We start from the raw sequence: 27,565 nt of genomic DNA, 5'->3' as shown, positions 1-27,565 counted from the left end.
ACACAGGAGTGTTGGGCCTCCTGGGTCTGGTGTGAACTCCTCAAGTTGTAGGCTGGTTATGGTGGTGAGATGTGCCTATGTGTTGGCATCTTTAGCCTGGACCCTGGCAAGCTGAGTTGTCGATGCCACCCATCACCTCGGAGATTGTTGGCCTGGACAGTGCATCAGCTACCACACTGAACTTCCCCACTATGTGGCGGATGTCCGTTGTATATTTGGAAATGTACGAAAGGTGCCATTGTTGCCTCGCCAACCAGGAGTCTGAGACTTTAGCCAGCGCCTGCACCAGTGGCTTGTGCTCTGTTAACACTCGGCCTTCGAGGATGTACCAGAAATGGCATATGGCCAGGTATATTGCAGCAGTTCACGATCAAAAGCACTGTACTTCAGCCTGGGTGGTCGGAGGTTTTTGCTGAAGAAAGCAAGTGGCCACCACTGGTTATCCACCACTGTTGCAGCACTGCACCCACTGCCCGGTCTGAGGTGTGTTGTTGATGACAGGGATAAATCCGGATCCGGGTGTGACAGGAATGTGGCTTTGGAAAGTGCTGTTTTGGTATCCTCGAATGCTTGGAGTGCCTCTACAAACCAGCTGGGCTCCTTGTTGCCTGCCGAAATGAGGTCGAAGAGCGGCCGCATAGTGGCTACTGCTCCTGGAAGGATGCGATGATAGAAATTCACGATCCCAAGGAATTCCTGTGGGCTTTTGTAGGTTTTGGGCCTGGAAAAGTTCTGAAAAGACCCAAAGGACACTAACCTTCACACCCATGCCGACTAGAAATTTGCGCTGGGACAGTTCGTCCCAGATGTAGACTATTACGGTGGTCAGCCGCACAGCCATGGCATTTTCACGGAAAAGTGCAAGGGGTTCAGCAGCAGCAAGCTGAAGAACCCCAGCAGTAATGGTAAAAACACCAGGTTGAGAGCGCTTACCATATGATAGTACTCAGTGATGTCACTTCTATCTTGTGAATGTGGAACTGCTCCTCAGCCTGCCCGAATCATAATTCAGGTTGAGTGTTCCAAAAGACAGGCAGTTTGAGCGAAACTGCTGTGCTGCCCATGTTCCAATGTAGCAACTGTGTCACAGTGCAAAATGAATAATGAGAAAATGTTCAGACTTAGTCATGTTGAAGTTCAGTAAAATTCGTTTTCTCAAACAGCCACACACAGCTTTTGAGAACCCCGCATGTTCCAAATTACGTCGTTGCATTGTGACGTCATGATGTCACTCGGAACCTCCCGAGCCAGTTTGATTAAGCTTCTGGTGAGCCACTACACTATTCTTATTATAACATACATCGACTATTGAATATTTTATATTTACCCTCCACCCCAGCGACATTCTTGGAGAATGTGTTCTTTCATTAAATGTTGAGAAAGCATTTGATTGGGTGGAATTGGAAGTATCCATTTGCACCTTAGAAAAATTTAATTTTGGTCCAGACTTTATTAAATTATTATATTCATGCCTTACGGGAAGAAATTAATTCCAATATTTAGGAATTACAATTACAAAAAGTAATTAAAATTTAGTGAAAGAAAATTTTTTGGTATTACTCAATAAGATTAAATTACTATTATTGGGAAGGACACCCTTATCTATTACAATGATGGGTCATATTAATTCAATTAAAATTAACATTTTACCTCTATTTCTGTATCTTTTTCAAGCTTTACCTATTTTTAATCCTTTTTTTAGCTCATTAGATTCGACTATTTCTACTTATATATGGCAGGAGGGAAACTACGTATAAATAAAGCCCATCTTAAAAAAAGATATTAGATTCTATTATTGGGTGATTAATATAAATAATTTACTTTTATTATATTATTGGAATGTCTTGCCAAGTCAGTGAATCGCCCCTCCTGGGTAGAAATGGAACTGAAGTTTTCTAAAAAAAATTTATGTTGAAAATTTTAGGATTTTTTTTTACCATTTTCCTTTTCTAAATTGACACACAATCCATTATTGAGAGAAAGGCTGAGAACATGGGCTCAATTTAGAAAATTATTTGAGTTTAATAGTTTTTCTCTAGCTAATCCCATTATAAGATCATCTTTTTCAGCCATCCCTGCTGCTGCTGGACATAGGTTTAAAGGAATGGCTCTTTTGAACAATTATCAGCCAAATCTAATCTTTCTACCAGTTTTTTACCATATGATAGTACTCATATGATAGTACTCATATGCACAAATTAGATATTTTGTTCAGTCCAAGCTTTTTGATTATCCTCAAATCTCAAATACTAATATTCTTTCTTCATTTTTTAACTTATGGTTTGTTTTTCCCACAGTGGATCAATATCTTATATTGACAATGTTTTATTGGATTTAAGATCAGCCTCAATGGATGGGATTAAGAAGTTTGGGAATGAAATTTGAACACAATATTTTCAGATGAAGATTGTTATTCTACTCTCAGCTTTATTAATCATTCTTCATTTTGCAAGGCATTTCTTATTACAATTTAAGCTGGTACAGAGAACACATATGTCCAAACTTAAATTATATAGTTTATGTGCAGATATTCATCCACTATGTGAAAAGTGTAAAAATTTTGAAACTTCACTGATCCATATGTTTTGGGAGTGCCCAAATTTAGAGAGATTTTGAAAAGACATTTTTCAAACTTTATCAACATTTTTTAAATCATTAGGTATTAATTTTGAGATAGTCAAATGGATTCAACAGTGGCTGGTGACAAATGGCGTGCCTCAGGGATCTGTATTGGGTCCTTTGCTGTATACATTAATGATCTGGATGATGGGGTAGTAAATTGGATTAATAAATATGCAATGATACTAAAATAGGTGAAATTGTGGATAATGAAGAAGGTTTACAAAGGTTGCAGAGGGATTTGGACTGCTTAGAAGAGTGGACTGAAAGATGGCAGATGGAATTTAATGCTGATAAGTATGAAGTGATTCATTTTGGTAGGAATAATCAAAACAGGACATACATAGTAAATGGGAGGGCATTGAGGAATGCAGTGGAGCAGAAAGATCTAGGTATAATGGGGCATCGTTCCCTGAAGGTAGAATCTCATGTGGATAGGGTGATGAAGAAGACATTTGGTATGTTGGCCTTTATAAATCAAAGCATAAAACACAGATTTGTGAAGTGATGTTGAGACTGTTCAAGGCATTGGTGAGGTCAAATGTAAAGTATTGCAAAAAGTTCTGGTCACTGAATTATAAGGATATCAACAAGTTAGAGAGAGTGCAGAGAAGATTTACAAAAATGATACCTGGGTTTCAGAATCTAGATTACAAAGAAAGATTTAGCAAATTAGGTCTTTATTCTTTGGAGTGTAGAAGGTTGAGAGGGGATTTGATAGGGGTATCTAAGATTATGAGAGGGAGAGCTAGAGTTGATGTGGATAGGCTTTTTTCCATTGAGAGTAGGAGAGATTGAAACAAGAAGTCATGAGTTAAGAGTTAAGGGGCTAAGTTTAGAAGTAACATGAGGAGGAATTTCTTTACTCAGAGAGTGGTGGCTGTGTGGAATGAGCTTCCAGGAGAAGTAATGGCGGCAGCGGGATCCATTTTGTAATTTGAAGAAAAATTGGATAGGTATATGGATGGGAGGGGAATGGAGGATTATGAGCAGGGTGAAGGTAGGTGGAACTAGAAGTGACTGCTTGGTTCAGTGCAGACTAGAAGGGGCAAAATGACCTGTTTCCATGCTGTAATTATTATATGGCTATATGGTTAAGATCAAAATACATCCACTTCCACTAATTCCTTTGTTCGATTTTTCATGTGAGCCAAATATACCTCTGTCTGCAACTCAGGAGAAATTTTTAGCCTTTACCATGCTGATAGCCAGATGAGCAATTTTATTTTACCATGGTTACCTTGATTAGAGGGAGGGGGTGGATTAGATTTTTTTTTTAAGCTTTTTTTTTTAAAATCAATTTTTATTTGGATTAATTTGGCAAATATGGGTTTCAACATGGTTATCATAGATTAATTAAATAACTTTTCTCATGTGAATTAAGGAACTGTCCAACGAAGCTCCATCCATTTTTTTGTACTTGTATGTATGAGATGACTTCTTATGTGTTTTCCTTAAAATTTTGTATGCAAGTTTATATGTTAAACACAATAAAAATATTTTAAAAAGAAAGAAATATTAAAACCAAAGCTGTGTCAAAAGCTCTTATAATTTTTTTTAATTTTACCTAAAGAGATTCAGCAGACAGTTTATAAATTGGGAGCTAACCATCTACATATCATTCAGAATCTCAAGGGGCCTTGGAGAGGTTCTATTTAACCCTCAAAACCACGATGAGGACCTATTGTTGAGAGAATGAGAAGGACTTGGATGAAGGTGTCCATTTGATTTTGTTTGCAGTAAGAGAGTACAAGAACCATTAGGCTTAGCCCTTTTGAGCAGTTATTTGGACATCAAGTTAGCAGACCTTTAGTGTTGGGATGATGAGTTAATGAGGAGGTGCAGTTGAATTTGTTAGATTATGTTTTGAAGTTTAATGATCATTTGCAGAAAGTCAATTGGAAATGGATTAAGGCTAAATGAAAGTCGGGTATCATAAAAAGGCTAGGGTGAGAACTTTTAAATTGGGGGATAAAGTGTCAATCCTTTTCCCAACAAATTCCAATTCTCTTAGGGTTACATTTTCAGGCCCATATGAGATAAAGTTAAAGGTGAATGAAGTCAAATACATAGTTAGAAAACCTGATTGGAGATGTAAAATGCGGAATTGCCATGCCAACATGTTACAACCTTGTTCTGAGAACTTGGCTTTTAGCAAGGAACAGCATTCACCCAGCAGTATTGGTTGTTGATAGAACTATGGAGTCTAGAGACCACGAGACAGTACACGCTGACTCTTGTGAGGGTCACTTCAAACAAAACATTGTCCCAATTCGTGTTTAATTTGAGTATTTTGTAGAATTTGGATGACAGGTGGCTCATCTTCAGCCCCAGGAAAAGGAGGATTGAGGAGCCTGTTTCCAGATGTGCCTAAGAGAACTCCACTAACTTGCCATGATGTTGGAGATACAAAACCATTCAAATAATATCCATATCGAATAAATGTTGTAAAGTGCAAACTGGTAGATCAAGAGATTGAATATATTTTAAGCAATTATATTATTAGATGTTCTTCCTTAGATTGGAGTTCATCTTGTGTCCTGGTGCCTAAACCAGATGGGACAGTTAGATTTTGCACTGATTTTAGAAAAGATAATGGGGTAACAAAAGACAGATGCTTATCCTATCCCTAGGGTAGGTGATTGTTTCTTATAAAGATGTGACTGGTGCATTCCCTTAACAGACAGGGGTAGGAAAATTACTCCATTTGTGACCTCATCAGGATTATATGAATATGTTTTACCATTTGGAATGAAAAATGAATGATCAATTCTGTGATTCACAGTTTAGAGCATATGAATGCTTTTATTGATGATTTGGTTACCGGGAATGACACCAGGAAAGCACATAGAGAAATTGTTTAACAAACTTTCTAAAGCAAATCTTATTGTTAATTTAGATAAAAGTGAATTTGGCTATGCTACTGCTAATTAACTTGGCTATGTTGTTGGTCAAAGCAAGTTGATGCCTGTTCAGGCAAAAGATCAGACAATTTCTGACATTCCCATTCCTGTGGGTAAGAAAGCTATTAAGAGGTTTTTTAGGAATGGCAGGGTATTATAGAAAGTTCTGTAAAAACTTTGCTCATCACCCTTCCTTTGACTAACCTTCTGAAGAAGGGTGAAAAGTTTGTTTGGACAGACCTTTGTCAGGAAGCATTTGATAAACTGAAAGCCATTTTATGTCACCTGCCTGTGCTTAAGTCACATGACTTTGAGAAGCCATTTTCTTTAGCAGTAAATGCTAGTGATGAAACTGTGGTGGCATTGGTATTACAAAGAATGGGTGTGACAATATTGACCATCCAGTGGCTTACTTATCTAAGAAATTTTATGAACATCAAAATAATCATTCTACTATTAAGAAAGTATTATTGTCACTTGTATTGGCTTTGCAGCATTTCAATGCTTACATCTGCACAGTTCAAGGACCATTTGTTGTGTATACTGACCACAATCCCTCAGTGTTGTTGAGTAAAATTAAACAAAAATAGGCAATTGTTAAACTGGAGTCTAATTCTGCAGCAATATGACTTAATGATAACTCATAGTAAAGCCAAGGATATTGTAATTACTGATTGCCTTTCAAGATGTTAAGTTCACAATGTTTTGCAGCAAAATGAAATTTATTATTTGTATCTCCTGCTGAAAAAGGTTATATTTGTCTGTATTAAAACATGCAACAATAGTGAATGTATTATTTAAAACATTGTAGGTTGCAGTTAAAATATTGCTCTTATTGAGCAAAATTTTCTTTGTTGCTGGGAGGTATTACGAGCTCCAAGTTCATTTAGTGTAAGAATCACTTTAAGGGCTAGTACAGGCTGCAACCATTCACAGCTTTGGAGAGACTGGGTGGCAATAGCTAGTCCAGGTTGTACACAAATTTGCTACTTTGTAGAGGAGAAAGAACATTGGGCACTTTTTCCAGGGACACAGGTGCTGAGAGGGTCATGTGTGTGTATAATACTGAAGGAACAGTATTAATGATCAGCAGCCATCTCATCGAACACAGAGCAGGAATGTATGATAATGGACAATTCGGCTGGTTCTCCCAGACAGGGGAATTATTGAACCTCACTGTGACCAAAGGAAATGTCACTTTAATTGGCCTGTATCTGGGTTTTGAAAGCATCGTGGAAGTCATGCATTTTGTTTCCCCTACGCAAGGAAAAGGGGAGATGTGACAACCGTTCATGCAAAAGAATATTTTCTCTAGAAGAAACTCGATAAGGATTCATGAGTGTTCAGTAGTCCGGTCACTCAATCTTTCCCATCTCCTTCATGATTACTTCTGTGCATCAGTTTAAAAGTCTACATTTCGACAATGGATTTTTAAGACTGAAATTTGGAATTATTTTCCAGAATTGTTCCTCAACTATAATGGTTTGGGTAACACACATACAGATGTACACAAACACACACACAGTTGGTTTTGGTTTGACTAATGTGTTATATTATTAAGTTATTACTAGTGTTTTAAAAGAAAAACGATAACACTTTCTTGGTGAATTTCTATTGCTGTTGGTCTGCAAAGTTACAACAGGTATTTTAAAATAATAATCTAACTAGTTGACCAAAAAGTTGGTCTCTATGCTGCAACTTCAATGTAGTTTATTGCTGCAGTAGTGGGATCTAATTCCTCTAAAATAAAAACACTTGGCTTTAATAGGTCTACTTAGAAGCTTCATCATCATTAATTTCAATAAATGCAAAGCTCTAAATTTTCTAGTAAAAGAAAAACAAAGGGCATCAGCTGTGCATTACCTTTGCCCAGGCTTTCCAGGGGTATGTGCAAGGGATCTTGGACCTATGCAACATGATACTTCTCCTTAACCCATCAGAATGCAGAAGTGATGAGCAGTGTGAACTGAGTGCTAGTTGGAAAAGTTAATTCAATGCTACATCATATTCAGAAAGGAAAAGAAGAAAATGGAAATAGCTGAGAAAAGGAGAAACAGAAAGAATATATAAAGTAAAAATGGTGGTGCTACTGCCATAATAGGGGCAGTGCTACCAATGTTGCATGCCCGGGAAGAAGAGTGGGGCCACAGCCTTACCATACTTCACAGGGTCCCCACTACCCAACTATCAGCCGATGCAAGTTAAAAAAAAAAAAAAACGCCTTTAAAAACAAGGCAGAAGGTAAATATACAAGATGGCAGCACCCAAGGTCAGCAGCCAGCCATCGAGGAAATAGTGGATCTGTGCAGGGTTCCATAGTACAAGAACAGCTCCCACCTAGAAACAGAAGCTCAAGAGGTTTCCGTTAGCATCACCTGTTGCTGTTCAGAGCACAAGCAGCTAAATGTGGCTTCTGTGGCAGGCTGCAGTTCAGCCCTCATGCCAGACTACAAGTGGTGGGCTTCTGGGAACCAGGGATGGAGTCTAGGGTTCGTGTGGTAGAATGGCACTAACTACTTCCTAACAATTCAGGGATTCAGAACCAGGAATCAAGAAGGCATGATGTGCCCACAAGCTTGGCTTTACCACTGAACAACATGCCTTTGCAGAGCAAAGAAAGGAAAGAATTTTGTACATCTTGTGTATTTGTCAGTAAATAATATCTTGAAATATCTTAATTTTAACAATTCTTTCAGCAATAATTAAAACCATAACAAATGAGACTCTTCATTTGCAAAAATTAATTCAGTTATGGAGATAACATTTGATCATAATTACATTATAATCTATTAAAATACATTTGAATGAAAAAGTCACAATTTCTCTAGCATGTCTACTGAGCAACCAAGTACTACCCTACACTGTACAATTTCACAACATTCCATTTTAATTTTTTTAAATTTAGACAGAGCACAGAAACAGGGCCTTTGGGCCCATGATCCTGTACAACCCAATTACACCTGCTGACCCTACAATTCCTGTATGTTTTGAACAGTGGGAAGAAACAGGAGCACACGGAGGAAACCCATGCAGACACGGGAGGAACATACAGACTGAGCAGAATTCAGACTCCGGTCCCGATCGTTGGCAATGTAACAGCATTGTGCTAACCACTACACAAACCGTACCACCCAAAAAACAGATCCAGCAGAGAGGCAAGGAACTTGGAAACAGGTAACAACTTCCCATTTTCTAAGCTTATTAGTCATTGTTTGTTGTTTCCGATTTTATAAACGGTGAATGCTGATAACCAATTACTTTAAAATCACAAAATACAATTCAAGGCTAATATCCCATTATGATAGAGTGTTAGATAGTAGGTCCTCCATCAGCCAGCTCCCCACCATGACTACCAGCCCCCCCCACATCTCCATCGGGCACACAAAACTCAAAACGGTCAACCAGTTTACCTATCTCGGCTGCACCATTTCATCGGATGCAAGGATCGACAACGAGATAGACAACAGACTCGCCAAGGCAAATAGCGCCTTTGGAAGACTACACAAAAGAGTCTGGAAAAACAACCAACTGAAAAAGCTCACAAAGATTAGCGTATACAGAGCCGTTGTCATACCCACACTCCTGTTCGGCTCCGAATCATGGGTCCTCTACCGGCATCACCTACGGCTCCTAGATCGCTTCCACCAGCATTGTCTCCGCTCCATCCTCAACATTCATTGGAGCAACTTCATCCCCAACATCGAAGTACTCGAGATGGCAAAGGCCGACAGCATCGAATCCACGCTCCTGAAGATCCAACTGCGCTGGGTAGGTCACGTCTCCAGAATGGAGGACCATCGCCTTCCCAAGATCATGTTATATGGCGAGCTCTCCACTGGCCACCGTGACAGAGGTGCACCAAAGAAGAGGTACAAGGACTGCTTAAAGAAATCTCTTGGTGCCTGCCACATTGACCACCGCCAGTGGGCTGATCTCGCCTCAAACCATGCATCTTGGCGTCTCACAGTTCGGCGGGCAGCAACCTCCTTCGAAGAAGACCGCAGAGCCCACCTCACTGACAAAAGACAAAGGAGGAAAAACCCAACACCCAACCCCAACCCACCAATTTTCCCTTGCAACCATGTCTGCCTGTCCCGCATCGGACTTGTCAGCCACCAACGAGCCTGCAGCTGACGTGGACATTACCCCTCCATAAATCTTCGTCCGCAAAGCCAAGCCAAAGAGAAGGAAAGGACAAGTGAAAATAGTCAGTTGATTAAAAAAAATTAAAAAGACAAGAGGGGCCAAAATGGCCTTTTTCTGTGCTGTAATTGTTCTATGGTTTGAAGATCTGTGGTATAATAAATTCACAAGCTTGAAGGAGACAATGCCAGTGAAGAAGAGGAAATGAGCAAGGTATATTTTAGAAATTGGAAAGGATAAACAATGTAGTTTGATCAAGAGGATTTTATAGCCATGAAGCAATATTGAAAAACTAAGCAAATCTGTCCGATTGCAATACTCTCAAGAAATGAATGGAAAGATATAACACATTTCACCTTGATATATCATTGGAAGCAAGAAATGATTAATGTAAAAACTGTAAACTACTTTTCAGTACCTCATTATAGTGCAATTTTCCATCATTATTAACGTCAGCTTCATCCATAATCATTTGCACTTCTTCACATGTCATCTTCTCACCTTTCTGCAGAAAAATAATGGCACAATTGATTGTGTGGAGCCAAGACACTAGGTAAAAAAAACTTAAAACTTTTCAAAAATTATTTTTGAATTATAAAGAGGTGCAATGTGAAATGAAATGTTGAGATGATGACACTGAGTGGAAAAATAACAATCTGCTCTAAGTTAATTATTTTCATGAAGGGAAAGTTATCAGGGAACATAAATTTTAATGAAAATCAGGATTACAAGGGAAAGTCTAATGTGTTTTTCTCCCCCCTCCCAAACAAATTATTAATCAACATCATCAAGAAAACAAATGTAATGAATCCACAAAGCAAAAGGAATTTTTAAAAAAATACCAAGATGGCAGTTTGGTGATGTTGAGATTTCTCAACAATGGACTGGTATTTTCAGCTTGTTTGAGGAGCAGAGTCTAATTCCTAATCCTCTCACACAAATGAAATTCATTTTAATTTTGGACGATTTCCCCCCCCCCCCACCCAATCACAAAAACTATGTGTATTTTTCAAGCTTTTATTCCTCAACAGCAAACAACGATTTGCTGAAGGAACTCAGCAGGTCAGGCAATAGCTATGTTCAGGGCTCTACATTAAAGCATCTGCAGTCTCTTGTGCCAGTCTTGCATTCCTCTTCCTTCCCTTTATCATATTGTTAACTCATGAGGAAAATAATAAAGGTTAAAAACTGTATACACTGGGTGCAGAAATCAACCTTCTAGTGTATGTGATTTGAAAACAAATTACTGATTTAACATCATCCAATGATGGTGAACTGGAACCATAACAGCAAGTGGTCTAATCAGATCAAATCAAAGATGATAGGGCATTAAAAAAAAAAGCAGTTTCTTTTTGTTAATAACTCTAGTCACCCTTTCTGTAAAGTAACAACACATGTATACTTAGCTAAGACAAACTCAGATTTAAGTGATATATTCTGAAGTAGACATACCCAAGTAAGATATTAAAAGACTACCAGTCACTGTGAAACTGTGGATCTCCAAAAGTTATGGTCTTTTTATGGTGAAACCTCTCATTATAGTCGTCAAGTTAAAAATAAAGGCGATTTTATCTTTTATGCTGACAACCTATAAGGCAGATCCCATGGTACTTTTAAGCAGAACTGAGTCAGGAGCTGGCTTCCAGAGCTGAGGGAGGCAGGGTGAGTGGTGCAGTAGTGCCACCCACCACCATGACGTCAAACTTGCATGTCGAGAAGGGAAAGCGGCCCATACTCAACAATGATGACCGAAGAGCAGGTAAGAGCACTAGTGGAGATCTTAGGACTGCAAGCAGTCTTAGGACTCAGGAAGATCTCTTGTGCAACAGATTAGTCTCTATTAACCACATGGGTTTTTTTTAAATTCACGCTCCTGGGTCGCGGGCCGACGGCGTCATCACAACGTCATCAGCTCTCCCCTTTGCAGCCACTTTCAACGGCATTTATTTTATGGAGGAGGTAGAGTGACTACACTCCACCTTTAAGCATACCCCATAATTCGATGGAAGCTGGAGCATATTCCAGCAGTCCATCTTGTGACAGTATATAGATATGTTTTTGGGAGATAAATTGGGAAATGTTTGTTAGAGTAGGTTACATACAAACACTTTAAAACAGATCTTATTTAAAATACTGGAGCTCTGCCCCATGCTAGACATATCGGCCACAGCTTTTGCAAAAGCTTTGATGAGTGCTCAAGTGAAAACTAATGGATTGTTGTTTACAAAAAGCAACAGATGAAAGATCTTGTTGGAGCCGCAGATTGTCTGGAAGAGAACTTGTTCTATGAGGGTCATGTGGTTTTGCAAGCAGAGAGAGTCAAACAAGCTTTCTCTCGGGGAGGGGGTGGGGAGAGATCAGTTCTGCAGTGTTACAGTCAGTAACAGCAGCTGGGACTGGAACAGAACAAGCTGGCAAACCTGTGGAAAGCCCCATTTTGGAAGACAGCCTGGTCAAAGCTCTTGTGGTTCATGCAAGAGGAGAGGACTGGCTGTCTAATGTTTCACTTGGAATAAGAGAAACAAAAAAGAACTCTGTAGTGACCTGAAAGAAAGAGGTTATCATCTGGAGAACCCTGAAGGGGCAAGTTTTGTCAGCAAGACACTGAAGTGGCTGATTAAAAAGGAACAACAAATCTCTGTCTGAAAACTGACAAGAACCTTCCTGAGCGGTAACCATTTACCTTGCACCAATGCCTGGTACATTTAACACTTTATAAATGTTAAATTCTGTGCACAGTATAAGAATTGCCTGCAACCAGTGAATTTGGAGGAATGAGAAGTGAGATTGGACTGTGAACCAAAGAACTTTTTTGAACTTACACACAGGTTACATACATGTGCACTTATAATTAGAAGGAGGTTAAGTAAGTCAATAATGATATGTTAAAGTTTGATTCTATTTTCATGTTTAAAGATAATTAAAAGCAACCTTTGTTAAAGTAACCATTTGTCTTGGTGAATATCTATTGCTGCTGGGTTTTGGGGTCCTCTGGGCTCATAACAATCTGTCTTCAGACGTTTTATGGAGGGAAGCGCATCAATATAGAGAATCTTAGTCTTTATATTCGCCTTTTTTCCCCTCTATAAAAGGGCCTTTGGTCTCCAGAAAAGGGCAGCAATTTTTTTTAAAAAGCTATTACATTTAAGAAGTAAAAGGAGACCTTCTACTTTATATTAACCAAATATCCCTTTGCAGATCAAATCACACAGTGCAGCAATATTAGAGTTTTGGAGAAGGGACACAAGGTTCCCTTATGTTTTGTCAATCCCATATGCTATCCAGAAGCACGTCAACAAATCATCCCAACCATGTTAAGAATTACATGAAATGAAGTATGGAGTTAATATATCATTCTTTGTGATCTCAGATTCTAATGTATGGTACAAATATTTTGAGAATAGATGAAAGGTTCAATTTCTAATTATGGGTCTACTTTGAAATATATACTTTATTTTGAACAAAGGAGGATGAAATTACTTACAGTGGTGAGAACTTTATAAAGTTCTTCCTGTGATATATAGCCATCATTATTTAAATCAATCTTCCTGAAAGCTTTTATCAATTCATTCTTGTCTGTAGGTTTTTCTTTTTTCAAGATCTCACAAAAGTCATCAAAATTTAACTTCTTGGTATATGGAGTCCAGTACTTTCCAAGCATCATCCTGGAAGGGTTCCTTCCAGCTTGCTGGAGAGCTGCAATTTGAGCATATTAAAAATGGAAAGACAGTCCTGCATTTATCTACAACTTTCAACAACTTTTCGTCATCCCAAAACATGTTGAAGCTAATTGTGTTTTTGAGGTAGTCACTTCTATAGTGTTTAAAACACTGCATGCAATTTGCACATTGCAATCTACTGCAAAAAATATGTTTTCCGTGATTGAGAGAAAAATATGGGACAGGTCAAAATAGAACCATGGGATATTTTCATTCAACTGAAAGAACAGACAAGACTCAGTTTAATCTCCTTTCTAAGAGCAGCAATCACTCAGTTCTGCTCTGATTTGTCAGCCAAGATTTTTATTCTCTAATCTCTGGGATGAGATTTCAAAATTCAAACCACAATTTTTTGACTCAGAAACACATGTAACCAATTAAACATTAATTTTAGGGCAGTTTCCTACACTTATAAGCAGATATTAAATGCAACTGACAGTTTTAAAGAAGCTAGTGTTAAATGATAAAGTCTCAGAATTGCAGCCTAAAAATATGGACAGATCTATTTTTCTAAAGAGCATTGTAATCAGTACATGCACCTTGCTGTCAAAGTGAAAAAGTGTAGAAGGATAGATTACATAATGGAGAAATGAAACAGCATATCCTTAGCACTCATGAAATTTTAATCAATTATAATCCTTTGCCCTGCATAATCACAAAATTATAAAAATGCATCGAGACTACCTATTTACCACTAAGTATAATGTTAATATACTTGAAATTATTTAAAACAGGAAAACATGTAATTTTGTTTCTTGGCCTTTTCTTAACATTTTATTCATAATTCCCTGTTACTTTATCAGAACTTTACAACAGACTTTAAATATGTGATATTGTCTCCACCACTGTTCTTCTTTGGCTTGGCTTCGCGGACGAAGATTTATGGAGGGGGTAAAAAGTCCACGTCAGCTGCAGGCTCGTTTGTGGCTGACAAGTCCGATGCGGGACAGGCAGACACGACTGCAGCGGTTGCAAGGGAAAATTGGTTGGTTGGGGTTGGATGTTGGGTTTTTCCTCCTTTGCCTTTTGTCAGTGAGGTGGGCTCTGCGGTCTTCTTCAAAGGAGGTTGCTGCCCGCCAAACTGTGAGGCGCCAAGATGCACGGTTTGAGGCGTTATCAGCCCACTGGCGGTGGTCAATGTGGCAGGCACCAAGAGATTTCTTTAGGCAGTCCTTGTACCTTTTCTTTGGTGCACCTCTGTCACGGTGGCCAGTGGAGAGCTCGCCATATAACACGATCTTGGGAAGGCGATGGTCCTCCATTCTGGAGACGTGACCCATCCAGCGCAGCTGGATCTTCAGCAGCGTGGACTCGATGCTGTCGACCTCTGCCATCTCGAGTACTTTGAAGTTAGGGGTGTAAGCGCTCCAATGGATGTTGAGGATGGAGCAGAGACAATGCTGGTGGAAGCGTTCTAGGAGCCGTAGGTGGTGCCGGTAGAGGACCCATGATTCGGAGCCGAACAGGAGTGTGGGTATGACAACGGCTCTGTATACGCTTATCTTTGTGAGGTTTTTCAGTTGGTTGTTTTTCCAGACTCTTTTGTGTAGTCTTCCAAAGGCGCTATTTGCCTTGGCGAGTCTGTTGTCTATCTCATTGTCGATCCTTGCATCTGACGAAATGGTGCAGCCGAGACAGGTAAACTGGTTGACCGTTTTGAGTTTTGTGTGCCCGATGGAGATGTGGGGGGGCTGGTAGTCATGGTGGGGAGCTGGCTGATGGAGGACCTCAGTTTTCTTCAGGCTGACTTCCAGGCCAAACATTTTGGCAGTTTCCGCAAAGCAGGACGTCAAGCGCTGAAGAGCTGGCTCTGAATGGGCAACTAAAGCGGCATCATCTGCAAAGAGTAGTTCACGGACAAGTTTCTCTTGTGTCTTGGTGTGAGCTTGCAGGCGCCTCAGATTGAAGAGACTGCCATCCGTGCGGTACCGGATGTAAACAGCGTCTTCATTGTTGGGGTCTTTCATGGCTTGGTTCAGCATCATGCTGAAGAAGATTGAAAAGAGGGTTGGTGCGAGAACACAGCCACCACCGTTACCCTTTAAGTTAACTGCACACCTAAAATTCTTGCTTTCCTAGAAGATGTCTTCATCCGTCGTTTCTAAATTCTCCTACGAATGTTCGGCCCCTTTATCTCCCATTTCTATCTCTGACCAAATTCTTGGTTATCTTGCCCTTTTATGCAAGACTTTCCATCAAGTAATTTGTTTGATAGTGCTCTTGTGGGGCACTTGGGTCAAAGGAACATAAATAGGTGGAATTTATTTTCCCAATAAACTCTCAGGATAATTTTAATATGATCTTCACATGTAGTACACTGCCAAACAATTGATTTAAAAGGAATGATCCATAGATCACATGGAAAATATTTAAGAAACCTTTTAACCCTTTTGGAATGAAAGATTGAGACATTTCTTTTTTATTTCAGATTTCCATGAACAGCATTTTTTTTTTAAATTACATTGGGACATTTAGAATGCATATAATCAGTAGGCAGATGGGAAGAAATAACATTCTATCATAATGACATCAAAAACAGGAATTAGATCTAATGATGTAATTTTTCCACTCAAAAATCTGAAGCCAACTAGAATTCCAGTTTGCTTTTCAGGACTGACTCTGAACTCCCCAGAGGTTTTTAACCAAAGCCCTGTGCAGTTTTAACAAGTATTTATTTCCCCACATTAACACTACCTTCCATTTGTCTGTTCACTAAACCTGTCTTCATTCTTCTGCAATGTCGAACTAAAGAAGCATTCAATTATTAAGGACATCATCTTCAGGCAATCATATCAAATATCTTTTGAAAATCCAACTAGCTACTGAGTGGAATGTAAAATAATAGAACAAAAGTTCTTTCATTGCCCTGACAACATCATAAAAATGTAGTCACGTCACTAATTTATTTTTCCATTTTCTGTGTGTAGTATATCTAAAAACTGGCTTCATTAAGCATACAAATATTGTATTCCTTTATAGATTGTTTCTCATTTCCATTGATTCAACATATTCAATTCAACAAGTTCAATCATAGAAATATAATATATTTAAGTCCCATACATTCATCTGATGAAAGGTCAGTGCAGGATTAATCCTGTTGCCTCTCAACAACCTGAATTCTTAGAAGTTTTAGGAACTGGTATTATTTAAATTTTCCCACATTAACAATGATTTGCTCGGATTCTATTGATAATAAAGGTGTTGGGTGCTATTTTTATTCAAACAATACATGCAATTTTGACATTGTCAAAGAACTAAAGCAACAAAATGTAAAGTTATCTCCCTTTCATCTATCCTCCTCCGATATCACTTCACAAGAACATCATAATACAATGCTGTTTACTTTCTGTATATCTTCCCTGCTTGATTTTACAACATAAACTTAAAAACAAAATATAAACAATTAAATTAAATTACCCAGACAAAGCTGATCTTTGGAAGTGATATTCTCCAAACTGGTTCCAAACACTGCCAGGTAAGATGCTCTACAGTTTCTGTAAAAAGACTCTTCTTTATTGTACTGAGATTGGCCAGCTTCAGATTGTGCTGACTTTGTTGTCGCAGGTGTGCCCAATTCTTGCCAATTGGACATTCTGGAAAATTTACAAAGAATACCAATTAAAATTTCCAGTCAGCAAGTGTTCAGTCAATCAGAAAATAAATGGATAATGGCAAAACTGCTTTTGTGACCGATCATAAACTTACTGTTTATTATTTTGGTTGTAGCATAGATCATACACTAAGAAATACAAGATGCTGAATTTCCAGAAGGGAGGCATTATCAGAAATTTCAAGGCTCACAGTTTCAATTGGTGAACCACTGGCTTAAACTGTCTTGAGCAAGATAGCAGCATGAACACAATGGTTTCCATTAACAGATAGACTGGCTGCATATTCCAAATCATACAAAGACCCCTCGAAGAAAACTAGCAAATGCCTATTGACATACATGGCTTGATTAGATTTTCCAACAGCTTGGCTATACTTAATGTACAGAGGCATGATCATGGAAATTCATAATTCTCCTTTCAGAGATGTGCCTATATAAAAACAGCAGGATTGTTCACATCCTTGTCTATCTATTGGTCGTTCTAAAACTGACAATAGCAGGTGAAACTAGAATCGTATATTTTGGCATGTTGTAAACAAACAGTGTGAGGGGCATTTTATACATTTCACTTGTGGAACGATGAAATGTATAATACATTTATCTAACTTTGTTCCAGATTTAGAATGGCCACTTTTTCGTCCTTATGTTTTGGAAAAACTCTCTAGCTCCCATGTCCAAATCTCTCTGCGGGTTTTTTTTAAAGAAATTGCTAAACCTCCCCCTACTCCGTCCCTCCACTCTATTGAGACCTCGGTCTCCCCGCATGATTAACAAAACTCTTTTTACCACTGATACTATTTATAAAAACTTGCTCTTTCCAGAAGTCAGCTCTGAGTTACCGAGTCAAGTTTCCTCTTACCCGCTCGCTCGCAGCCCAGGGCCGCTCTGCAACCATGGATACAGCAGCAGCCAATCAGAAGCCGACAGTCCCACTGCGAAAAGGGCTCGACCTCAACAAAGGTTCCGCCTCCTCGCAATCAGCCTGCGGCGAACCTTCGCATCTCCACCCCGTCACACTGACGGACAGGTCATGACTGACGATTGGATGATATGATCAGGTGCAGACCTGCGGCAGACCTGACATGCCTTCGAAACTAATTCTTCGGGTTTTTTTAATCAGTCGCAAATACCAATCTTTGAGTACAAATTGATATTTTCCCTAAATCCAAATGCAAAATGTGATTCAAAGGAGTAATTGAAAATGAATGAACAAACTGCGAACAGAACAGCAAATATCTGCCGTTATAAAATAACCATTTCAGTAATATGCGAAAAAAATGTGGATTAAGATTCAGTTCTCCAAATAATCAAAGTTTCATTCACTAAAACCGAAAGGGCGTTGTTTCCACACGGACACTAAAAAAGTGCACCACGAAGCGGCAAATCGAAAAATGGTTTCCAGACGCCCGTCAGTGAGATGGGGGGAGAGAGAAGGGAAGGGAAATGGGGGTTAGAGGGGTGGGTGGGGAGTTAGGGGGAGGGGTGGGGAGTTAGGGGGAGGGGAGTGGGGGAAGTGGGTGGGGAGGAGATGGAGGGGGAAGGGGAAAGGCAGTGAAGGGAGGGGTGGAGGGGGAAGGGGAAAGGGCAGTGAAGGGAGGGAGGGAGAGGGGGTGGGGAGTTAGAGGGAGACAAAGGGGCTGGGGAGAGGAGGAGGGAGGGAGAGGGGGTGGGGAGTTAGAGGGAGACAAAGGGGCTGGGGAGAGGAGGAGGGAGGGAGAGGGGGGTAGGTGAAGTGGGTGGGGAGGAGGAGGGGCCATGGGTTGGAGGGAGGAGGGGGAGATGGAGGGGAAAGGGCAGTGAAGGGTGGGGTGAAGGGGGAAGGGCAGTGAAGGGGGTGGGGTGGAGGGGGAAGGGGGAAGGGCAGTGAAGGGAGTGGGGCAGAGGAAGAGGCAGAGGGAGTAGAGGAGGAGGAGAGCTGGGCAGGAGGAGGAAATTTGGGGAAGAGGAGATGGGAGGGGGTAGTGGAGGAAGATGGGGAGGGGGTAGTGGAGGAAGATGGGGAGGGGGTAGATGAGGAGGATGGGATAAAGGAGGGGAGAGTGGGGATGGGAAGAATTTAGGAGGAGAGGCGAGATGGGGAGGGGAAGGATGAGAGGGGGTAGGAGGTGAAGGAGGAGAGGAAGGATGTGAGAGAAAGGGAAGGGGATGAGGGAGCAAGGGAGAAAGGAAGGGAGAAGGAGGAGAGAGGGAATGGGGATAGATAAAGTGGGACAGAGAGGAAGCAGAGGGAGAGGAGAATGGGAAGAGAGGAAGCTGGTGTGTGAGAGGGGGTGGAAAGGGAGGTTGAGGGGTGGAGAGAGGGGGAAGGTGAGGGGTGGAGAGAGGGGGAAGGTGAGGGGTGGAGAGAGGGGGAAGGTGAGGGGTGGAGAGAGGGGGAAGGTGAGGGGTGGAGAGAGGGGGAAGGTGAGGGGTGGAGAGAGGGGGAAGGTGAGGGGTGGAGAGAGGGGGAAGGTGAGGGGTGGAGAGAGGGGGAAGGTGAGGGGTGGAGAGAGGGGGAAGGTGAGGGGTGGAGAGAGGGGGAAGGTGAGGGGTGGAGAGAGGGGGAAGGTGAGGGGTGGAGAGAGGGGGAAGGTGAGGGGTGGAGAGAGGGGCAGGTTGAGGGGTGGTGAGAGAGGGAGGGTGAGGGGTGGTGAGAGAGGGAGGGTGAGGGGTGGCGAGAGGGGGAGGGATGGGAGAGAGGGGATGTGGTCTGAAAGGTGGAGGGGAGAGGGTGGAGGATAGAGTATTTGTGAGAAAATACTGGAGAGGGAGGGGAGGGAGAAAGGAGAGACTTCAAGAGGGAGCTTAGGGAGGTGGGAATGTAAAGAAAGTGGGGGAAAGGGTAGGGGTGGGGAGGTGGGTGGATCAAAGGGACGGGGGAGAAAATAGGAAATAATGCAACTGAATCTGAAAAAAGCAGATTATATTGTTGAAACTAGGAGAAATCAAATGTACAATATAAAGAATATGGGAATGGAAAGTTATATTGGAATCTACTCCTTCGTAGCTGTTTATTTATCTTTTTAATTTTAATCCCTTTTAATGTTTCAGAGTCAAACGATCCCTCCAGTTAGAAAAAGCTGTAAGTGTTATGAAAGTGAAGATTTGAAAAAATATTTAAATCATTGAAACAAAAATAAATGATTGTATCCAAAAGAGATTTTCTTTTCTCTTTCTGCAGGAAGCAAGCGTAACACCACGTACGAAGAAAAGTGAATTTTCCAAGGAAAAGTTTTCCCCCATCACAGGAACACAGCACCTTAATCCTTTTACTCCACAGAACTTTCATTTTGGGGCACACTCTGGTATACAAATAAAAATTGTATTTGAAACTTAAATTTGTTTAATGCATTATTTAATTACTGTGATCAGTTAATTGTTTAATCATTTGTGTAACTTTCTAATGATACAATTGGTATTCCAGTTTTGCTGAATCATGGCTGTACAAACAATATTGTTCTCCAAGAATAGCAGCAAAACATGTGGACCCTGATAATTTCAGAAATATTCTTGTTTAGAAATGCATGCAAAATAATTCAATAGAGGTCTTGAAGTGACTGCCTATGCCTATAAATGAATGAGGCCCAAGAGGAGAGCCAAAGGGGAGTTCAGAATTGTTGGGAAGTAGATCAATGTCTACTAATAGGGTATTACATTTTTAAAGCTTTAATATAAATGGGCTTAATCATATGATTAAGAGAAAGGGTTTTTAGCTTATTTGAAGAAAATTAAAGTTGATATTGCTTTCTTGCAAGAGACTTGCTTAACAGAGAAGGAACATCAGAAATTAAAAAGAGACAGGGTAGGTCAAATGGTAGCTTCAGCATTTAAGTCTAAAGCAAGAGGTGTGGCAATATTGATTAAGAAGACGTTACCTGTTTAAATTCACAGGGTGGTTACTCATCCTGTGAGGATATTTGTCTTGATCTATTGTCAAAATTATTCTGAAATGTGGACACTTAGGAATATTTATGCACCAAATTTTGATGAAGGATTTATTCGTGATACTTTTATGTTTTTAGTTGAAGCGCATGAAAAATATTGATAGGAAGGAATTTTAATTGTTATCTTGATCTGGTTTTGGATAAATCAACAAGATCAGTTACTTGAGCTAAAGCAGCAAAGGTCTTGGTGGATTGGAAGACAGAAAATGTCATGCCTCTGTTTAAAAAGGATGCATAATTAAACAGTTGAATTTGATAGATATTTGGTTAAGGTTAAATCCTAAAGAAAGGGATTATTCTTTTTATTCACATGGGCACGACTCTTATTCTGGAATAGATTTAATTTTGGTTTGGGCACAACTCCAGGGAAGAGTTGTGCATGTGGACTATTAAGGGCAGAATTTTGTCTGATCATTCATTGCTTTTAATGACATGTTTGGTTCCTGAGAAGGTGGAGACAATTCTACATTGTTAAAGAGGGTGAATTTTTATGACTATAAGAAAGCAAATCCAAAATATTTAGAAATAAATTCTAATTCAGTAGTTAATAAATTTATTTTAGGATACATTGAAGGTGTACTTGAGAAGTCAGATAGTAAGTTTTACAGCAAAATTTAAGAAAGATTACATGAAAGAGGTTATCAATTGGAAATGAAAATGGAAGATTTGGAAAAGGATTTACAAATAAAGGTCTTTAGGTAAGAAAAGAAAGAAGTTCCTAACGCAATTCAGACAGAGAACAGAAAACTTAATTGAGAAAATCAAACAAGGGTATTATGAATTAGGTGAAGGGGCCCATAAGTTTATTGCTTGGCAGTTAAATGCAGAACAAACGTCTATAATAATTAATGCTATTAGAAAAATCCTGATGATTACTTATAAACCTCAAGTAATTAATGATTTATTTAAAGATTTTTATTCTAATTTATATAAATCTGAGTCTAGTAGAGATGAAGTTTTTTTTTAATTATCGCAGAAAAGTTTACTTAGTTTGGAATATCGAGATCAAAGAGATTTAGATGCTCCCTTCATGGCAAGGGAAGTTAGTGAAGCATTTAGTTCATTGCAAAATGTTAAGTCACTGGGGAGGATGGTTTTCTGCCTGAGATTTTTAAGAACCTTTTAATACCTCCTTTCATGGAGATATTAAATCAAGTAGCAAAATCTCATTCCTTACCAGAATCTTTCTCAACTGCAATAATTACAGTAATATCAAAGAAAGACAGGGATTAGTTAAATCGAGCATTTTATTGACTGATATCATTACTGAATGCAGATTATAAAATTGTTACTAAAAGATTAGCTAAATATTTACCAAATTTAATTCATATGGACCAAACAGGGTTTATCAAAAATTGACAATTTGTTAATAATGTTGCTAGATTGATTAGCCTAATTCATTCATCTCGGTAAAGAGATGATTTAAGTGTGGCAGTAGCCTTGGATGCAGAGAAGGCCTTCGATAGATTAGAATGGGATTTTTTTTGTTTAAAGTATTAGAAAAGTTTGGCTTTGGGTTGACATTTATAAATTGGGTTAAATCCTTATATAAAAATCATTATGTAAGGTGACTAATGGACAAGTTTCTACTTTTCAGTTAACTAGATTGAGTTGGCAGGATTGTCTTTTATCACCAGCTTTGTTTATTTTGGCAATAGAACTCTTAGTGGATCTTGTAAGACAAGATTTTAAGATTAAAGGTATGAAGGTTAATCAAGAGGAATATAAAATTAATTTATTTGCTGATGACATTTTGGTTTATTTGACTAATCCTATAAATTCTCTGTCTCAATTACATGCAAGATTGGAAGAATATGGGGAAATATTTTGGTATAAAATTAATTGGGAGAAAATTGAAATTATTCCTTTAGTTTATGGTGACTATACGCCATGTAAAATGGCAACTAAATTTAGGTGGCCAGAAGCTGGAATAAAATATTTAGGTATTGGGTTGAATATGATTTTTTAAAATTATATAAATTAAATTGTTTACCTTTTATAAAATTGCTGAGAATTTGAATGTGGAATACCCTACCTATTACTTTAGACAATGGGGTAAATTGTGTTAAGATGAATATTTTTCCTAGAGTTCAATATCTTTTTCAGTTGATCCCCAACTCATTTCCCCAAAATATTTTTAAGGATTTAAATGAGATTGTTAGGAAGTGTTTATGAAAAAGGGAAAATGGCAAGGGTTTCTTTGGAAAAATTTACTTGGAAGTTTGAATTCGGGGCTTACAATTTCTCCATTTTAAGAATTACTATAAAGCTGCTCAGTTGAGATTTATTAATGTATTGTTTTTAGATAAAATTTATGATTGGGGAAATATAGAACTTGGAATCCTGTAAAATTTATTTCTCCTATTTTACTATTTATAAATGGAATTCAAAATGGAAGTCGGGAAACAACTATTTTAAAACACTTGATTAAATTATGGATTAATATTAATTATGAAATAAGTATGAAAGGCTTAGCTTCACAAAAAATGCCCCTTTGTCAAAATAGATATTCCTTTTTCTATAGATTGTAGCGGCGGCTACACTGCTCCTGCAATAACACACGCAACCAGACGGGTTGAGCTCAGTGAGCAGACTAGTTTATTGCAGGCTGCTGAGCTGCTCTTCTACTCCCAGCCCGGACCTGGCTGAGAACCGTGCTGGAGGGTGCTGATGTCATCTGGGCATCATGTAGTCTCCAAGTGCTAACACTATAGCATTAGTAAATGATGTTACAAAAGATACAAGACAAAAGCAATGTATATGCAACATACAATTAAATTTATTATTTCTCTGTGGTCAGTATAAAGAAGTGATTCATTGGAAATGACATGGTAAATGAGAGAATACAGCTATTGTTTAATGTTCTATCCATCCAGAATCTCAACCATCACAGCTTGTTTGTCATTTTCTGTTCTCAGTTCTTTCCATTGTGACTCATAGAGCCATAAAGCATGGAAGCAATCTGTATTAAACTCATCTTCCATTATTTGGCCGTCTATGCCTAGGATGTTCAAGAACTGTACAGGTCTAGACAGTTCCTAAACGCTGTTAGCACCTTTGCTTCTACCACTCTCGTGCAGCATATTCCATGTTCACTACCCAGCCCCTCAGATCTGTTCTAAATCTCATGCTCTAAATCTTGTCTTCTAATTTCATTCACCTCTGATAAGGGGCAAAGTTTCCTGCAGTCTACCCTAGCTATAATCCATCTTGATTGTTTACAAAAACCCATTTCAAAATAGCATTGTCCAGGACAGGTTCATGTCATTGATCCAATCTTCTTTATCACAGGGGATGTGTTAATCAAATAGGAAGAACATTTAGGAAATTGCTTGTTATGTATTTAATGGCCTACCATACTTTTAAAAGACCAAATTAAAATCTTGAAGTTTTCTGTTGTAGATGCTGCAGAATTAAACAAAGAGAAGACCATGATATCCACAAGAGGGCATTTGAACTCGGACCAGATAGAGTGAGTCACTGAATCTCAAGGAAGCATCATGTTAGATTAAAGGGACTATGGTTAACAATCCAATTCTCCAAATAAAATTAATGTATCACCTAAATATACTTTTAAAATTATACATATCATTAGTTCATATTGCTCAAAGCATTGGAAAATGCATTGAAAATGATAGCCGTAGTGTGACAAACTATGTGATTATAATGATGAATGTATGTCAATGTGCATTATTTCAAATATGCTGTTTATACAAATTGCAAATAATGTAGCTTAAGGACATGCTGCATCAGGTAACAACTGGACCTGTCTACTCAAATCCCTCCTCTACATCTTCATTTATATTCTTCCTTTCCAAAAGTTTAAACCATTTTTTTTCCTTGAGATGGATTGTACATAAATTGTGAGAAAATTTAAGTTTTACACGTTCTAATTGGAATACTTTCTTTTAATATAGATTTAATATATTAAGGTCAAAGGTAGAAAAGTCTGTCTTGGTTATCCAGTCGATCAGAGAGAAGCTGAGTGCTTTGAAGGTCAGTATGAATTATGTGATTAAAAATAAAGGTACTTCAGAATACCTAATTTGAAATACTACCTTGTTTCACTGATTAGCACTCCAAGATCACACAAAGAAGAAACAATGACAATCATTCACAGTCAAATGATATTTTCTGCTTATTAGTTTCTTGGACAAAAATGCTGCTACTACATATTTTCTACTTTTAATTTCCATTCATTTTCATAACACAGTTGATGTAATCTATTTCATTGCTTGGCAGTTGTTAATGACTTTTACAAGACTCAAATTGACTGCCCCAGTGCTTTTGTCTTTCAGGCAGCCTTATCTGTCAGAAATCATGCTTCCTTAAGTCATGTACAATGTGTCAGAATTATGAAAATGCAACTGTCTTGGAACAATAAACACAAAACAATTTCAATTTCTCATCTATTTCTGTCAGACCTGCACAATCCACCTTGTTCATGAAAACATACTTGGATTGATTCTGAGTTGAAGTTTGAAAACAATCCATTATCATCTTAGAGGCATTTAGCAAAACAAATCAAGTTAAGAGTAATTGTGTGATTACTGAAATATATCATCTGCTGCTTTTGGAATGCCCATTGATGCTATTAGTCTGCTGGTTTAGTTCCTATGTCTGAATTGTGCCTCCTCATAGTTGAGCATTGAGGTAAACTACCTTACTGGCTGGAAATTAATTTAAATATCATATTTGAACTTCCTGTCTCATGACCCAAGCGAAGCTAGGAACCTTTTATGTTCTTACAGAATTGGCCATTCTTAATATCCTAGATCAAACATTATACTTGCCATTCTGACCAAGCCTTATTCTATACCTCAATAATGAACGTCTACATCAACTATCGTACGTCATTGAAGTAAATTCAGATCGTTGCACTTTATCATGATCTGTAGTCCAGAGACCCTGTATTTGTAGTCTATGCTGTCCTCAGAAGATTGACATTTTTCTATGTTGTACAGTTTTATAAACTAAACAATAACAAAAGTTATAGAATTTCATGTATATTATATTCTAAATGTAGTATTATGTAACAATAATGGAACCTTTACCTTTAATAATAGACATTAAGAGTATGCAGATCTAAAATTTCATGCTATTTGTCATTTTTCTTGATTATACAACAAACTTATTTGACACTTTATTTCAGGCTTTGGAGAGCAGTAATGAGTTTGGGTATTTCATTGGTGCCTGGAACAGGTCTGGAGACCTGGCCACTGAGCTACAAAGAAACAGAGAACTCAGTAAGCAGCAGTTTTCTTTTTCAAATTTCAGAATCCGTTGCTAACTCTAGGAACATTTATTCCACTTGTATTATATAATTCCAGAGAATAGAAATTATTTATTTTGCAGATGTGGGAACAGGCAGTTTAAAAAAAAAATCAAGTGAACTTTCCATGCACTGCAATGTGTGCATATTTATTGTATGTCTCTTTTTTAAGATTGCTTTTGAACTAGTGGTAAATCTGATCATATCTTAGTGTCGTGGGCCTTCCTGCACCTGATTTTATTTTATTGACTTCAATAATGTTCGTGTTTTGGGTTTAGACTACATTGCAAAAGTTTTAGTGGGAGTAAAGGAGGCAGCGTATCCTTGTACTAATCTCAAAAAATGCATGAACAAATGGTTCACAGTAGCCAGGGCACAAGATCTATAAATTAGGATCCAAAAGAATTTATGTTGGAGTGAAGAACAAGTAAATAAAACTACATTTTGTTTTGTGAATTTTGGATTAAGAAGAAAAATCAGCAACTGCTTATCTGTATCTAGTGATCGAGAAAGACTATCCATAAATGTTAAATGAAGATCAAATTGGGATTGGTACCAATGGGTCCACATATTGAGTTCTTTCACTTTCTATGACTGAAATATCTGGAGATCCATTGGGCCCTGATTTCACACACACAAGCTACTATTCAATGCTACTTCATGGTGGGGGTTCAATGCAAATGTTAATTGTACATAACTCTTTGTTGCAGTGGCACAAGCTGAAAGAAGCAACAACACCAATAAAGTTCAGGAGAGCTGAATATGCAACTCTTCTAATACAACCACTCAAGAATGCATAGATGCTCGATTTCCTTAAAATTATAACCTGTTAAAATGTATTGCATTAATGACTGGACTGTTTCAAAAGAATATACTGAAAAAACTTGCTTTTTGATAAATAATAGATTAAATATTAACTTCACTTGCAAAAACATACTATTGTCACTTTTGGATCAATATTTTCTATATCAAGTGATTATCATCCAGATTGAAGTGAAATGTCTGCAAAATTTTTTTAAAAACCATCTTCAGATGCTGGAAGACTGAAAAGCAGAAGACACTCACTCACCAAGACCACTTTGGCTTGTATCTATGCAGTACAAATATGGATTTAAGGTTGATGGTCTATAGCCTTATCCCCACCTTCATGGTTTTTAATGTTCATTCATGCATCAGTAAACAAATGGAGAAGTTGTGCTAGAACTTTATAGATGTTAGTTAGGCCATGGGTAGAATGGTGTACATAGTTCTGTTTATGACATTACAGGAGGGATGCGGTAGCCAGGGCTGGCACTACCACTGGACGAGCTATGTAGCTGCCTATGGCGCAGACCTCAGAGGATTGTAGTCAGGATGGCCAGATGTCCGATTGTATA

The 27,565-nt window shown here is 38.5% G+C and overlaps 2 protein-coding genes across 6 annotated transcripts in view; one reads left to right on the top strand and one right to left on the bottom strand.

Moving 5' to 3' along the window:
* Positions 1-18,432, bottom strand: part of efcab7 (EF-hand calcium binding domain 7) — a 123,192-nt gene extending 104,760 nt beyond the window's left edge. The window contains exons 1-4 of one of the 3 annotated variants that reach the window (XM_069938322.1): positions 17,854-18,432; positions 16,802-16,977; positions 13,150-13,361; positions 10,084-10,170 (exon numbers count right to left, since the gene is read on the bottom strand). In XM_069938322.1, the coding sequence (XP_069794423.1) occupies positions 10,084-10,170; positions 13,150-13,361; positions 16,802-16,976 (474 nt within the window). In that variant the 5' untranslated portion in view covers position 16,977; positions 17,854-18,432. Of the gene's footprint in view, positions 1-10,083; positions 10,171-13,149; positions 13,362-16,801; positions 16,978-17,089; positions 17,191-17,853 lie in introns of those variants that run through there. The other 2 variants (XM_069938323.1, XM_069938321.1) reach the window with 2 other exon arrangements.
* On the top strand, positions 1,208-27,123 carry itgb3bp (integrin subunit beta 3 binding protein). 3 transcript variants are annotated; one of them, XM_069938326.1, is made up of 8 exons: positions 1,208-1,267; positions 8,518-8,696; positions 20,025-20,055; positions 20,155-20,278; positions 24,320-24,389; positions 24,835-24,913; positions 26,070-26,163; positions 26,900-27,123. In XM_069938326.1, the coding sequence occupies exons 1-8, from the start codon at positions 1,223-1,225 to the stop codon at positions 26,947-26,949; spliced, it is 672 nt and encodes a 223-aa protein (XP_069794427.1). In that variant the 5' UTR covers positions 1,208-1,222; the 3' UTR covers positions 26,950-27,123. The 3 variants fall into 3 exon arrangements, with proteins under 3 accessions (XP_069794427.1, XP_069794429.1, XP_069794428.1); XM_069938328.1 differs by lacking the exons at positions 1,208-1,267; positions 8,518-8,696 and adding an exon at positions 17,971-18,052; XM_069938327.1 differs by lacking the exons at positions 1,208-1,267; positions 8,518-8,696 and adding an exon at positions 18,135-18,402.
* Positions 27,124-27,565: the final 442 nt, after the last annotated feature.

This window comes from Narcine bancroftii, chromosome 5 (assembly GCF_036971445.1).
Source record: "Narcine bancroftii isolate sNarBan1 chromosome 5, sNarBan1.hap1, whole genome shotgun sequence".
In the NCBI taxonomy this organism is placed as follows: Eukaryota; Metazoa; Chordata; class Chondrichthyes; order Torpediniformes; family Narcinidae; genus Narcine; species Narcine bancroftii.
The sequence above is the reverse complement of the archived record's forward strand: the minus strand, read 5'-3'. Positions and strand labels throughout refer to the sequence as shown.

Coding starts and splice junctions, on each gene's coding strand:
- itgb3bp (XM_069938326.1), top strand. CDS start 1,223: ATGATGTCACTCGGAACCTCCCGAGCCAGTTTGATTAAGCTTCTG. Junction 1,268..8,517: donor CCAGTTTGATTAAGCTTCTG/GTGAGCCACTAC, acceptor TGTTTTGAACAG/TGGGAAGAAACAGGAGCACA. Junction 24,390..24,834: donor TTGAACTCGGACCAGATAGA/GTGAGTCACTGA, acceptor CTTTTAATATAG/ATTTAATATATTAAGGTCAA.